This window comes from Calliphora vicina, chromosome 1 (assembly GCF_958450345.1).
Source record: "Calliphora vicina chromosome 1, idCalVici1.1, whole genome shotgun sequence".
Taxonomy (NCBI): domain Eukaryota; kingdom Metazoa; phylum Arthropoda; class Insecta; order Diptera; family Calliphoridae; genus Calliphora; species Calliphora vicina.
The window spans coordinates 12445251-12461034 of record NC_088780.1 but is presented as its reverse complement, the minus strand read 5'-3'; the positions used below and the strand labels follow the sequence as shown (position 1 = coordinate 12461034).

General features: G+C 31.7%; 1 protein-coding gene across 2 annotated transcripts in view; it reads right to left on the bottom strand.

The window, feature by feature from the left end:
- Positions 1-8171: 8171 nt before the first annotated feature.
- Atg17 (autophagy-related 17) overlaps positions 8172-15784 on the bottom strand; it is a 31197-nt gene continuing 23584 nt past the window's right edge. For both annotated transcript variants that reach the window (XM_065499014.1, XM_065499015.1), the window contains exons 2-5: positions 10223-13769; positions 9869-10157; positions 9704-9803; positions 8172-9636 (exon numbers count right to left, since the gene is read on the bottom strand). In XM_065499014.1, the coding sequence (XP_065355086.1) occupies positions 8765-9636; positions 9704-9803; positions 9869-10157; positions 10223-13398 (4437 nt within the window). In that variant the 5' untranslated portion in view covers positions 13399-13769 and the 3' untranslated portion in view covers positions 8172-8764. The remainder of the gene's footprint in view (positions 9637-9703; positions 9804-9868; positions 10158-10222; positions 13770-15784) is intronic.

Below are 15784 nucleotides of genomic sequence, written 5' to 3'. Positions count from 1 at the left end.
CATTCCTAAACTAATTCGTTATAAAATTTGACGTGGGCGTAGCCAAGTAGTATTCGAGTTTAAGTTATTGAAATTGACACTACAAATACTCCAGGGGCGGCGCTATGGGGGCTCAAATGAGGATACCTTCAACATTTAAAATTTTTAAACACGTGCAATTTTTTTGTTTCCCATCAGAGTTATAGGCATTTCAAAATTTTGCCATACCTTGGTCCGCTTTTTTAATAATATAGGCCTTACTTTCGGACCGAATGGACTCTAATTTTTTTTTTAGACAACTAAATTACGAATAACATACAGAAGATTTCAGAGCAATATCAATTATGGATCCAAAAATAAACGATTTTCAATTTATATACATATATTCAAAAAATAGTTGATTTTTGCTGTTTTTTGGGCGAAAAGGTGACTGAATTAACACTTTTTTTTATTAAAAATAAACTTTCTTTAAGAACATATAACAATTTTATATTTTTCTGTAAGGTATCTTTACGGAGAACATTTTGGTATACAAAACATGTCCTAATTTTCGAATATATCACTCCTACGCCTTTCGGAAAGTGACCTATTTTTTATCAAAATTTAAAATTTGGGCCACATGTTCTAAAATCCGAAAGCTAAGATCAATAAATGGAAAGCTGGGGCCGAATTACGGCATTCGATATCGAGGAAATTCGATCGTAATTTTCTTATTTGATACGATACGATAAACCTTGATATGTTTCCTATTTATCTCCAAAGTATTTTCACAGTCCATGGGCAAAATTGTAAAAAAATTTTCGCTCCAATTTTTAGGAATTTTGGGATTCGCTTTAAACTGGTGACACAAACAAAATTTAAAAAAAAAATTTCAAAATTTTTTTAAAAATCCAGATAATAGATCAAGGCCGAGGTTGTCCCGGTTTTATTTCTTACACCTCAGGCAATTCTCTCGATTTTAAATAACAACCGTGCCGATAGAATTCCCGATATATTGATGAATCAATCATGTTTGTAAGTTATTTTGGGGCTAGGGAAAGTTGATTTCTACATAGAGACCTACAGACGGACTTGGCTATATCGACTTCGCTATCTATAACGATCCACAATATATATACTTTGTGGGGTTGCAAATGAAAAGTGTAGAAATTACAAACAAATAATTTGTCGGAGAGCGTGGTTGACTCATTTACTCTCATTTTGTATTTAAATCCGGTAATTACTAAGCCACAGAACAGCGTTGTCAACTTTATAATTTCAACAAGTAAGAAATTATGATCGGTATATGTATAATACCCTACACTGAGTAAATGAGCAAAAACATTTTTTTTTAAATCACACGGCGGATTTATTTTAATATGAAACTTATTTATTGTTAAATTATATTTGGATTCCAAAATTTTTAAGAGATATATTCTCGTAAAAGTGATATTAGGAAGTGCGTCTTATATAGGAGCTATCTATTCAAATGTTACAGAGTTTTGGCCGATGAAAAACCATTCTAAGCCATTGAGCGCTGGTTCTTATTCCAAACCTAACTCAAATTGTGAACTTTTAACAAGAATAAGAAGATTTAAGCATTCCAATTTCTCATATGAAGATATTAAGCCATACTGGTCAGTGGGATACCCTTGAATTTAAACAATTTCATTTTTATATTTTCAAAGATTTAAAAAAAACCCATTTACCTATTTATCATTTAATATGTATTTTTATTTGATTTTTTCTTTCGCTTTTACAATTTTTTTTTGTTGTTTCATTTTTATTTAAATTTAAAGCAAATATAATTTTTAAATTGTTGTTGTTGTTGTTTTGTTTGTTTTATTAATTATGTACATTATTTTTATTTATAGTTTATTATTAAACTTACATACTTCCTTGCAAACGACAAAACAAAAAAAAAAAAACAAATAAAAATTATAATAAAAACTGTATTCCTTGATAAAAACTATTTACAATTTTGTATTAATTTGAAATATTTATTTTTAAATTTTTTTGTTTGTTTGTTTGTCTGAAAAATATATATTTTGTTTATATACTCTATATAATTTAAATAAACTCAAAATGTAAGTTTATGAAAAACTATCACTTTTTTCTTTAATTTTTTGTTTTAAATATATTTTAAAAATTTATTATAATTACGTTTTTGTTTAAGTTTTTTTATTCAAATATTTTGGTAGATCAAATAAAATATTTCATTCTTTTTTTTGGAATTTTGTGAGACAAGGTTTTAAAAGGTTTATAGTTGTTTTTGTTTATTTTTTTTGTTTAATTAAAGCAAATATTATGTATTGTATTGTTTATTAAATTTATATAATTAGTTTTACTATTTTAATTGTTAAATAATTGTGTTTAAAATTATAAATTAATGTAGAAAAAACATTATATTTGTTTGTTTGTTTAAAAACTAAATTGTATTTTTTGTTAATATTTGATGGGTAGTGTTGTTGTTAGTTTTAGTTGTTTGTATTTTCTTTAAATAGTATTTTTTTTGTAATTTTGTTTTCAATCAATGTAAAAATGTGTGGGAAGTGTTGGTTTTTTTTTGTGTAAAATTGTTTTGTTTTATTTCTAAAATTAGTGATTTGTTGTTGTCTAGGTGTATTTAGTTTCTAGTTTTTTTTTAAAGAGAAAAATAATTAGAGATTTTAAAAAAAATTATTAAATTATTATTTTGAATGTCTTCGTTTATTACTAATTTTGTGTTAGTTTTTGTATTTTAATCTTTTGTTTCAGTTTAAATTGGACAAGAATTTCTTTTGTTTATTTATTAAATTATTATTAAGTTTTTTTATTTATTTTTTATTTTAACTACTTTAGTTTTTATTGGTTTAGCCAGAGATGAGACAAATTTTAGTTATTCTTTGTAAATTTTTTTTAAAAAAACTATATGCGTAATTTCAACTCCTCATACAATTCAAAAATGGTTCAGAAGCATAAAACCTCTTAGAACAAATGTTTACATTATTTGTGCGGAAATTCACATACGCCTGTGAACTAGAAGTGAATCACTGTGAACTAGAAGTGAATCACTGTTAAAAAACCTAACTCTACCTAACTTTATGAATGTATTAGTAAAATTTTATTCATTGGTCAAGGAATAACAAGATGAGAAGGCTCTCAATTTGAAAACAACATTAGTCTCTTGTCAACACATTTTAGAGAGATGTAAATAAAACAAAAACTTCAAAACTTTTTCATCAAATTTCCACTAAAATAGCAATTTTTATAAATTATTTCACAAACACACAATAGTTGTAAATTTGTTTCCACACATTTAATGCATTTAAATAATCGAAACATCCATAGAGACGAGACACTCCGATTTGTCAAACAAAAATACAAAAAAATCATATATCTGTTGCATGAGTTAGGTTTTTGACAATGACGTCTCATCTTTATGTTAACCTATGGAAACATCTATAATTGCCCAAACGAAAATAATTAATTTATGGGGGTTGAAATTAAAACTAAGAAACAAAGTTGTATAATAAAATAAATTTAATTTCAAAATCAAATATACATTAAACAAGTAAAAGAGCTATATTCGGCTGTACCGAATCGTATATACCCTTCACCAAATTATACTTCAAAAACAAAACAAATTTTTTTCCAATTTAAAATTTTTTTTTTTAATTTTTATAAATTTTAAAAAATTTCTCACGAAAGTGAAGGGTATAAAAATGTAAGAATTCTTTGAATTTAGACATCGTAATGTAATAAAATTTTGTTATAATTTTTTACGTCGCTTTTTTACAACAATGTGTGTTTTAGAAATGTGGTGAAAGTGGTTTGAACAGAGTTAGGTTTTTTTGACAGCATTTCACTTTGTTCAAATCCATTACCGAACAGCCCAATAAAATATGTTGTATTAATATTTTCTTGAATTAAAATCTAGTATCCATTATTATGTTTTAAATGATTAAAAACAAAACAAATTGAATGAAGAAAAAATATTTTAATTCAACTTGGATCAGATTTGAATTAACAAAAATTTAATCATGCATAGGTTATGAATTCATTCAACGATGAATGAATTCTATTTAAATTAAACGAATTAGATTTTGGGAATGGATTTAGGACAGGCACGGAACCTGGGGGGTTACTGCGTAACTCAAACCGAAAACGGAAGTGTTTGAAAATGAGTGCTAAATACATTGCAATTCGAAACGATTTCCATTCGAATCGAATTAGGGAGTAACCCCCCTGGGCAAACATTTTGTGAGTTGGTGAAATAAAGTAAAATTTCTGCGGTAATTCGGCCCCTTATATTTTTATACCCTTCACCTTCGTAAGTTTGTCATTCCGTTTGTACATATAAATTCTGGATCCTTATAGATAGCGAAGTCGATTAAGTCATGTCCGTCTGTCTGTCTGTTGAAATCAACTTTCCGAAGCCCCCAAATAACTTCCATACACGATTCATACATCAATACCTCCGGAATTCTTCCGGCTCGGTTGCTATTTAAAATCGAGAAAATCGGTCCACAAATGGCTGAGATATAAGGATAAAACCAGGACAACCTCGATTTTTACCTATTTCTTGACCTATATCATTAATATAGACAATATGGATATCTAAAAATAGATATTTCAAAGACCTTTGCAATGACGTATATAAGACCATAGTAAGTTGGATCTACAATGGGTCAAAATCGGAAAAAATATTTTTTAACCCGATTTTTTTCACCAAAAGTTTTTTTTGGTAAATATTAAAAAAAATTAAAAAAAAAAATTAAAAAAAATTCGAAAATTTAAAAAAAGATTTTAAATTTAAAAATTTAAAATCTTTTTTCCCTTTTCTTATTTTTAACATTTAATTTGAATAGGAAAAATGGGAAAAAGAACTCCCGGGGAATTTTTTTTCATAATTGGGCTGTTTAATAATTGTGTGTTTTATGCTCCAGGTGCAGCAGCTATGATTTTTGCCTGTGAAAGTGGCGTTGTAGAGTGTTCTGTGTTTGGTGATTGCTTTTCTTCAAACAATGACTGGTGTTCCTATCGCATTTACAATTCTATGTGGCTATAATGCTGGTTAAAGACATTTCATTTGTGTTTTTAAAAACCAAGAAATAATTTTAATTTATTGAATTTGAGTAATTTTAACAGACCAAGGGGGTTACTCTCTATTGCGATGCGAAAGGTAAATGCGATAAGAATACAATTTGATACTCTGTATCGTCTACGCAAACGCTTTCGCTTAAAGAAGCAACAATAGCGAAGAATGACAAAACTTGTAAATAAAAACATTTTAAACTATTTTTTTTGCGATTCGAAAACGCAATAAAGGGTACCAATTATACCATTTTTCTTTCGCATCGCAATAGATAATACTGCGATGCGACTTCAATATTAAGTATTGTCCTTATATTTATAGATTCATGAATCATGATTGGTCGTCCTACCGTTACCGCTAAGATACCATTGCCTGATTACCTCCAATTACCGTTACCTCTAAAATATCGTTACCGATATAATCGCAAATACCGTTCTATAAACGATTTAAATTATATAATCGAGTTTATTGAAATCTGGGGGTTATTGTGTAATTAGATTCGAAAAGAAAATCATTCGAATTTTTATGTTTAATACATGGAAATTAGTACACAATAAGACCCCAAAAATTTTTAAATATAATAAAATACTACTTTTGTCAACTAATTTAGTGAAATAACTTCTATTACCGACACCGAAATAATCCAAATTAGCATTTCCGGTGCGTAGAACCGGCTGTCGTGGGAATGTTTCGAATCGATAGCCAACATTGATGCAATATTCCAGAGCATGTTTCAGACATTCACCCCTATCGGCAATAAAATGTGAAATTTTGCTCCCATGAAATATCCATTTCCCTCGAAGGGAAAATTGCTATCGTGATATTCCCATGAACTTTTCATTCACAATAGTTAATTTTGTTCGTAACAGCTGTTTATTGTTTACAAAATTCCATCTAAAAATTCCACAACAAGGGGAATTTTTTCACATGAACAAAGTTGATGAACGAAAAAAGGAAAAGGGAAAATATTTCATGTGGAATATTGATTCGCGATAGGGGTGATTATTTTCCAAGTCACATTTCATTAAAATTCCATGTAAGGTCTACTAAATTTTAAGTTTATCATGATATTGGCTCTTAAAATATATTTGCCTAATTCACAATTGATGTAGTAGTGTTGTAGCATTGTATGTCATAATAAAAATTACGACATACAACGCTACGACACCAATTGTGAATTGGGCAATTAAATATTCAATTTGTATGCTTCGATACAAATTAATTAATTCAGAAAATATTAGATAATCAGGGGCAAATTATCGCACTCGTAATCGATATAACTTTCGAACGCTTATTAGCGAGAAATCCAATAATAAAAAAAATCGCACTTTAAAATAAGTCTCCGATCGTGTTCGAATGCGATAATTAGCCCCTAGGATATCTATTTCAAAACGATCGATTTTAAAGAATGTGATGAATTTCGATTTTTATGCTTTTCTAACTTGTTGCAGATTAGAAGGATTTTAATTGTTTGAGTTCTTATTAAAGTTTGATGTTCTTATTTTTTCAGTTTTTATTATAAAATAATCTACAAGCTCTCTTCTATTTAAAAAATCGAAAACCCCTACTTTCATTTTAATTTAAAAACTTTTGGAGACTTTTTCACTTTAGAAATGCATGGAATTTGATAGTTGGATGCTCGAACATGGAATTTTCATGGATTTATACACTTTGTGTACACATTTTTCAATATATTCAATCTTATCTAGGGTTTGGGGTTTCCTGGATAATTTTATTTCCCGTGAAACGGGAATGAAAAATTTCATTTCCCGGGAACATCTTTTCACTAGAAAAATAAGTAAAAAATAATTCCCGGCCGGGAATTCCCGGACCCCGGACCCCGAACCCTACTCTTATCCCAGTTGGCGTAGGCGTTCTACGCCAACGACAGTTTTATACTAGATTAAAGATAAAATACATCTTGTGTCTTAAAATAGTAAGAAACTGTGTTACATGATAATGCTAATTTAAATTGAAGGTCAAATCGAATTCCAAACAAGTCCATATTTGCCATTTACATATATCAGATTAATTGGGAGCCATATAATTTTTTTTGGAAAACTTTGTATGCTCCACTTTCAATATGTTATCAATAATAGGTTTATTTCCCTTCAAAAATCCACTTCTTTGTCTGTCTTTGAAATCTGAGGTAAAATATGATAAAATGTTCCCAATGCAAATAGAAAAATCGTAAAAATAAGCCAATATTCAAAAATGTATTACTACTAATTTTAAAATAATCCCAACCAATTTAAATAATTTGAAGTAAACGTAAAATTAAAATTGCATATAATTAATCGAATGTATTTATTTTTCAATTTAAACATTTTTTTCAAATTTTTTTGTTATGAAAAGAAATACAAATTTTGAGGTTGTTAATTTAAACCAATATTTCAATTAAAATTTTCCAAAATTTTAATGCATATAGTTTATGTTAAATAAAAATCGTAAGATTTTCATATATAAATTTTCGTGAACATAAATAGAATGCTTTAAAAATAGTTTTGTAAATAATAAAAGTGAAAATATTAAATATGTATGTGTTACTTTTTAAAAATAAAATTTTACAAAATTATTCAAATTTTTTTTTTCAAATAAAATTAAAAAGATTTTGTTAATGTTTGACTAACTAACAGTTCCAGAATGTTGAATGAAAAGTTAGTGGGAAAAAAATGTGTATGAAAAACAATCAAGGTATTATTTATAATCAATTTTTAAATTCATTAAAGATTTATTATAATCAAGCTTTGATAAATTTATGAATTGATTATGTACATGGGGGGATGAGTTTTTAAAATTCTTTTGACATGGTGGTGGTACTGTCAGTGAATATAGATTGTTAAAGGAAATTTCGAAAGCCAATTTCGTTTGTTGCTAAAAATAGATTTATTACATTAAAATTGATTCTTTAATAACTTAATTTAACGAAAATACCATTAAAATTTGTCTTATCCCAGGACTTTAATTTGTGTATGTGTAAATTATTTAAGATATTTTTTTTTTGTTTTTTTTTTACATATAATTATTACTGTTTTAGTTAATAATATATATGTTTTATGTATATAACTCTTTTAATTTGTTTACGTTATTGTAATTTAGATTTTTTTTGTATTTTTTTTTTTGCATTTTTTTGTTGTTTACATTAAAACATTGAAGGATTAGCAGCACAACATTCAAAGAGGGAGTAAATTTTCTAGATTTCTAGATGTTTTTGTTGCTTTTTGTTTGGTATTTAGGAGACAAACAAATATATTTTTTTGTATATCTATGTATGTATATTAGGATGGCCCTTATTTTGCACTTTTAAGATTTTCGATGCTCTCAATCATCTAAAAATTCAATAACGTTTAGAGCTATTCAAATATAAACGTTATTAGTTTTTGCTAAAATTTTCAGCAATGGATTGTTAAATGACAAAAACTAATAATAGACCTTGATAGCCTCATCTAAAATCTAAAAAAGTGCCCAATAAATTCCATCCTTATGTGCATGCATGTAATTTATCTGTGTATCTTTGTATTGGTCAAGCTTAGTAGTCGTAGTGTGTGTCGTAGGGTTAAGTTGTAATAATAGTATTTTAATAATAATAATAATAGTAGTTACTAATAGTATCATCATAAAATATAAAACTAAAAAAATGAAAGAAAAATAAATGAAAATAAAACTTTACCCATTCCTAAATGGTCTAGTATTAGTATTAATTGTAATAATAATAGATTGATTTCAACACTATTCGGATATGGGGAAATCAGTATCGTCTTTAGGCTCCAAAGATCTGTATTCATCGGAATCTTCACTAGTCGTACCAATTGAGGTTGGTATTGAGGGTGAACTTTTGTCGGTCATTTCCTGATTAGAGGGTATGAAAATAGCTGCAGAGGTGTTTGTAGTTTGGGTTAACATGTAGGATGTAGAGGGTGTGGAGACTACAATTTGTGGTGTACCAACACTAGTGGACACTGTGGTAGCTACAAAAGCTTCACTATCGTCTTGAGTGGTTGTGGTGGTGGTGGTGTTTGTTGCTGCTGCAGCTGTTACGTTATTTATTTCGGCAGAGGCCAACATTAAATCTAATTCCAATTTGCTGGCTGTAGCTGTTGGCTGCTCTGTTATCACAGTCGTTTGTTGTTGTTGATGTTGTGGTTGAGTTTGTAAATTGTTATTTTGTGTAGCTGTTGCGGTGGCCACATCTGCCCCAGCAGCTAAAAGGTTTTCATCTTCTTCGCTGACACTAATATAGCGACAACGATCACTAAGCAGCGATACCGGCTCATCGTCTTCTTCGGTAACACTGGTTATGCTCATGGTGCGTTCTTTGAAAGCGAGCAGGGCGTTCGGTGCGGCAGCTGCTGCCTGATTGGCTGTAGTTGTTATTATTGTAATGGGTGATGTAGCCATGGGTATTGTGGTTGCAACAGCGGCATCTACTACATCCTTGGGCAGACTACCTATGCCGGACGAAGTATTTGTAGTGGCACTTAGAGATGGTGAAGTGCCCGATGCTGCAGTATTAGCTCCTGCAGCGGCTGAGCATGAAGCCTGCGAAGCTTCACTATGAGACTCACATTGCGATATCGAACGACTTATAGAAGTTGAGAATGCTGTGGGGCAACAACAATTTTAATTCGATTCGGGAAATTCTAAAATTTTTTTCTAAAATAAACTTACATTCAAAACGGTCGCGTCTTGAGAACTGTCTAGAAACCATGGGTGCCAATTTGATGCGATAGAATTTCGAGCCTCTATTAACACGGTAACGGTTTTCATCCTGTAAAGAAAGAAAATATATATTAAAACAAAATTTCTTTTAAAGAAAATGTAATACTCTCATACCTTTCTAGCTTGACAATATTCCTTGTCTACCACACGGCCAATGGCATAATAAGGCATTGGTATGGTAGACTCCTCACCGGCTGGGGGTAAACGTAAATTCAAAGCAGTCAAACTATCACCATGGACAAAATATAAACTGGCCGAGTCTTGGACCACCATGAATTGGGCGTGACGTATGCTCCAGACCACCAAAACTAAATCACCCTTCGTACAGGACTCCAAAACAATTAACTTATGACTAGAGCCACCGGATTTAGAGCGTGTCAGGGGAGATTGATCGTAAGTGGAGCTGAAAAAATAACAAACAAATAATGTCTTAAACTTTAAAATATATTTATGTATGTATATCCTTACCACTTTAGAGCTGCAAATGAGGTTTCCATTTCTAAACGTCTCGATTTTTCGCTATGGAGTTCTTCCTCCAAACGACACTTGTCTCTATGCAAGTAATCGATTTTCTCTTTAAGCCAACTGTTGCCCTCCTCATTGGTGAGCGCATCCAGACGTGTTTTTAGCTGATAATTTTCCTTCGTTAACATGAGATCCTTTTCGCGCAATTGTTCCAATTGCCTTTCCTTTTCCTCTAGCATTTCCTTAAGAATACCAACATTTGCCATCACAGATTCAGAGTTTAAGGGGAATATTTTCGATTGCCATATCGAGCGTTCCATTTCTATGGCGGCCGTTATGGCCTTTTCTTTATCAGCTTCCAATTCGCTGCGCAGTTGTGACATAATAGTGTCGTGTAGCTGTTTATCTATGACATTGTCATTTAAGGGGCTCGTCTCTAGGCTGAGATCGGAGGGGGAACGTTCCATGGAAGTCATTAACTTGAAACGTTGTCTTAGCGACTCTATTTCGGTCTTATGTTCGTGTATAAGTTTCTCTCTTGCCTCTAATACCGCCTGTTCTTTTTCTCCCTCCACAAATTTCAATTTATCTTTCAGCTCTTCGAGTTGTGCCTCCAACGAAGCGTAATTTGTTTTCATTGTGGACATTTCACAATTCAACTCCTTTTGTTCATTTAACTCGTAGTCCCGTTGCTTTAATTCTTCTTTAAGTTGTATGATTTCCTGTTCTCTGTTAGTCTGCTGCTGGCTGAGTTCTTGCTCTCTGGCCACACATTGCATTCTCAGAACATTCCATTTGTCATTAAGTGTCTGCAGATCAGATTGTAAATCTTCCTTTTGAGAAATGGATTCCTGGCGGAAAGTTTGCAAATTATTGCGAGCCAATTGTATGCATTCCAAGGCCAATTTCGACATGGCTCCCAGCATAGCACGCATGTGAGTCACCTCATTCTTGAGGGTTTCCGAAGTCTCGTCCGTCAATGTTGCAGCACTTTGGGTGATCAATAGATCTGTGGCGGTACTTTTTGTGATTGTAGGAAACTGTTGCAGATTTTCACTGGTTGATGTTGCTACCGATTGTTGGCTATTGGGGGGGACTTGTTCAAATTCGGTTTCGGTATCCGTTTCAGATTCTTCACCGCCTACTGTCCCAGAAGCGTCTTTGCGCAATTCACTTAATCTAGGATTTAAAGGCAATTTACCACTTACTACCATTGCCGTAGGGGAGGACGAAGATTGTTCATCTTCTCCCGAAATTTGTTTAAACTCTTCGGCTGCGCGTTTTTGTTTCTGTTTGAGCAATTCTTCGAAACGTTCTCGCTGATGGGTACCCGAACGGGAGACGAAAAAGTATATCACAGGTTCCATGTCGGGCAGATGTATTTGCGAGGTCATTTCGGGCAAGTGAGTCGTCAGAACATCTATATCTGACCTAGAAATATTCGGTAAACGAGCATCGAATATTAAGGGATTTTCATTAGCAAAAGCTGGCGGCATATCCGCCATGCCGGGGAATAAAATATTTAAAAAGTGACCCTCGAAATTGCAGTTAAACTGTTGACGTCGCTTCATTTCTTCACTGTGTATAGAATCGAAATCTTCCGCCAGTTTGGAGGCCCACAAGCGGAATTCTGTGGAGAATATTTTGCGGCGCATGACTTCAGTAACTGCAGCCACATACATATTGGGTGCCTGGTGTATTTGATCGATGATGTGTATGTGGCGTTCGGCCCGTCTCAAGCATCGATGGTAGAAGAGCAAACGATTGTCAAATTCGCTCATGGCATTTTCTATGTACACGATACGCTTAAGACGGGCGTGAAGATTAGCACCCAGCTCATCCTTGGCTTTGGCTATGCAATGTCTATGTTCACGTATCTTTTTGTGGTTCTGTAACATCACCAGCAACTGAGATTGATGCGAGGCACATAGATCGGGCAATATCGAGGTATCTCTTAGATTAATGGCCCTATTTTGATTTTGTTGAAAAGCGGTCGAGAGTTCTCTTTGATCTTTGACCATACTCTTTATTTTATACTTGAACTCCTCCAGTTTACAGAGCCGTTCTCCCAAACCACGTATCTCTTTGACGTCACTTTGTTCAGCCAATTTTATTATGCTTAGAACCTCCAGTTTGAGTTTCTCATAGACATCCTCGTTGAAGGTGGCCAGGCCCTGGATGCATTCCTCTGACATGGTTCTCAAAACATTGTGGTTCTCTTTAGAAGTTATCCACTGCAGCAAATTTAATCTGCGCGCCGTATTTGAAGTTATAGAAGTTTGTGAGGTTTGAGATGTACGCTCCTCGTTCGATTCATTGGCCATTTTCAGTTTCTTATTGGGCGAAGTCGAAGTAGAAGAGGTGCTTTTGTCATCCGAATTATCGGCACCTCCTGAACCAGATGCCCCAGCACCAGCAGCCTCTACAGCATCACCAGCCGCCTCATTTACAGCGGCCGCATTAGCACCTGCCATTAATACCGATTGTTGTTGATTTGTTGATCTTGAAAAGACATCATCATTTTCTAGATACTCATCAAATCCATGGAAATCTGCCTCGGCTAATGGCATGAGGCCGGGCAATATGGGTATGCGAGAAAGTTTACACAAGTCATCCGAGAAATTTCGCAAGAGTTCCAAAAAGGAAGCGCGTCTTTCCAAGTGTCTGTCAAAGGATTCGCAGAAATTTCGAAAACGTGAACGAAACTCTTCCGTCAAATCCTCCATATTAGCTACCACCGCCGACCAACCCTGCTGCTGCAAATGCTGTTCGTGTACCAAACGCTCACACAAGCGATCCTCATCTCGCGCCAAATCATGCATGCGCAAGGCAAGTTGTGCCCTCTTCACTACCGTTTCATAAACAGCCGGCAGCTCGAGGCTCCGTTCAACTTGTTCCCTTAAATCCAAATCAGAATCTCCTGAAGCCGAGGATGATGGCAATTTAACATCTCCCGTCAGAAACATATAAATGGGATTTGTATCGGTGCCGGCAGAATAATATGAGACCTGAGTGGTGTGTGTCAACATTTCACCACCGCTCACCAGCAGCACAATATTCGTCGCTGGTATGCCATGCAAACGTTCTATTGTGTCCTTGAGATTTTCAACAGAGGACAGTGCCACTGTCATATCGAAATTTAACATGCGACCCACGTCGACGTGAAAAACGTACAACATGTTGCTGTTTGTGTTGTTCGTATTACTATATCGAAAGTTGGTAAAGTTGTGCTAATAATTAATTAATTCCAGCTTTCATAAGGCTTTTTTTTCTAGCTGAGTAAAGGATCGATGACTATTGCAAAGTCACCAATAATATTTTAGTTTATTTTATTCAATTGAATTGGCAGTGTTGCTTCTAATTCGGGTTCCTTTTTTATTTGTTTTATTGGTATTTGTTATTATAGAGGTTATAAGGAGAGCTATATTGCTGTCCCTTCATTTAAAGCATTCAGTTTTCAACATTTAATAAGTTATGTGGTGTTTTCTTTTTCTCTCAGGAGAGAGCCGAAACTCTATACTCCAGTTAAACAGTTTAAAATATTCCAAATCTGCAAGAAGAAAAATAAAAAAAAAATGGTATTAGAGTTGTGTTTAAAATTATGTTTTAATGGTAAAGAATATTGAAATTTGTATCTAAAATTGAAAGAATAACATATATTTTTATTAATAATTGGTCCTGCCAATAACATAACACATTTTCTTGATCAAAATATATTTTGGTTTGTAAGACAGAAGATACATCTGTATCGAGGTGGTACATATATTTACCAAAATAATTCACAAAGTTCTAATAACAGAATAGGGTTAGGGGATTAATTTAAAGCCAAAAATGTGTACAAATTGGGGACTAAATCAAATAATTTTGGTTTCAGAAAGTGGCACTGGAGGAAGAATGTAAAGGTTAGAAAGGAAAAAAATATTCTTAATTCAATTTGTAAAATCTTATTAAATTTGATCTTTTAGGGCGGGTTTTTTACTTGGAGATTTAAACAAATTTTAACTTAAAAATAAATTTATTCGACTATTCGATTAATCGACATTTTTTGATTGAATAATTTTTTATTCTAAATTAAAAAATGTTATTCATTCGAATAACAAATACAATTTTTTCACGATTATTCGAATAATTTTTAAAATTATGATGAAATATATAATATAACAGCTTTTATAGAATAAAATCAACACATCTGAGGTATTTTTGAGGTATAAATACTGATAAATGGGAAAATTTGCCAGGCAACTGATTTTATATAAATAATGTGCAATATATGTTGAAGTAAACATGGCTAAACTTAATATTTAATGACTCTATAAATATTTTACTTATTAAACCTATAAAATCGCTAAATAAAAAATAATATGGTAGCCCTATAAGTAACATGTTGCCACATTGTAATAGAAATAACGGTAAATTTTGTTATTAAATATTTCAATGTTTTTATACACCTTCGTGAGAAGAGTGTATATAAGTTTGTCATTCCGTTTGTAATTTCCACAATATAATTTTCCGATCCTATAAAGTAGTCGATTAAGCCATGTCCATCCGCCTGTCTGTTGAAATCAACCTTCCGAAGCCCCTAAATAACTTACATACACGATTCTTCCGGCTCGGTTGCTATTTAAAATCGAGAAATTCGGTCCACAAATGTCTGATATAAAAGGAAAAAACCAGGACAACCTCGATGACATATTTTTGACCTATATCTGGATTACTAAGTCATTAATATAGACAATATGGATATCTAATGATAGATATTTCAAAGACCTTTGCAATGACGTATATAAGACCTTAGTAAGTTGGGCCTACAATAGGTCAAAAGCGGAAAATATATTTTTTAACCCGTTTTTTTTCACCAAATTTATTTTTTTCGCTAAAATAAAAAAAAATTGAAAAAACAAAAAAAAAAAATTTTAACAAATTTTAAAAAAAAAAATTTTAACAAATTTTAAAAACAAATGAAATTTTTTTTTTCCAAAAAATGGAAAAAAACCTTTGGAAAAAAATTGTTTACCTAAAAATATTTAAAATTTTTATTTTGAAGTATAATGTGGTGAAAATATTTAAAATTTTTATTTTGAAGTATAATGTGGTGAAGGGTATATAACATTCGGCACAGCCGAATATAGCTCTCTTACTTGTTATTTTCAATAATAGGGATAAAAATCCTCATTAAAGTACTGATAAAACGCTAATATTACAGTTCAGTTTATATGGTTTCAAATAAATATTGTGTATTATATTGGAATAATTATAATTGTTTACACATTCTTGATAGTTTGTTTAAAAATAATCATTAAATTGTTTTTTTTTTAATTTCGAAAAATTACAATTCCATATAAATAAGGTAAAGAGTACTTTATTTTAATGACACATTTATATAAACCAATATCAGACAAAAATTGGTAAATATAGGCTTTAGTCAAGCACAATATTTAATCACTATTTTAATAACTCTACAAACTTTTCACTTTAAAATATTTCACTTATTAAACACATGCCTGAATAACCTTACAAAATCGCTAAATTGAAAAATAATATGGTAGCCCTATTAGCAACATGTTG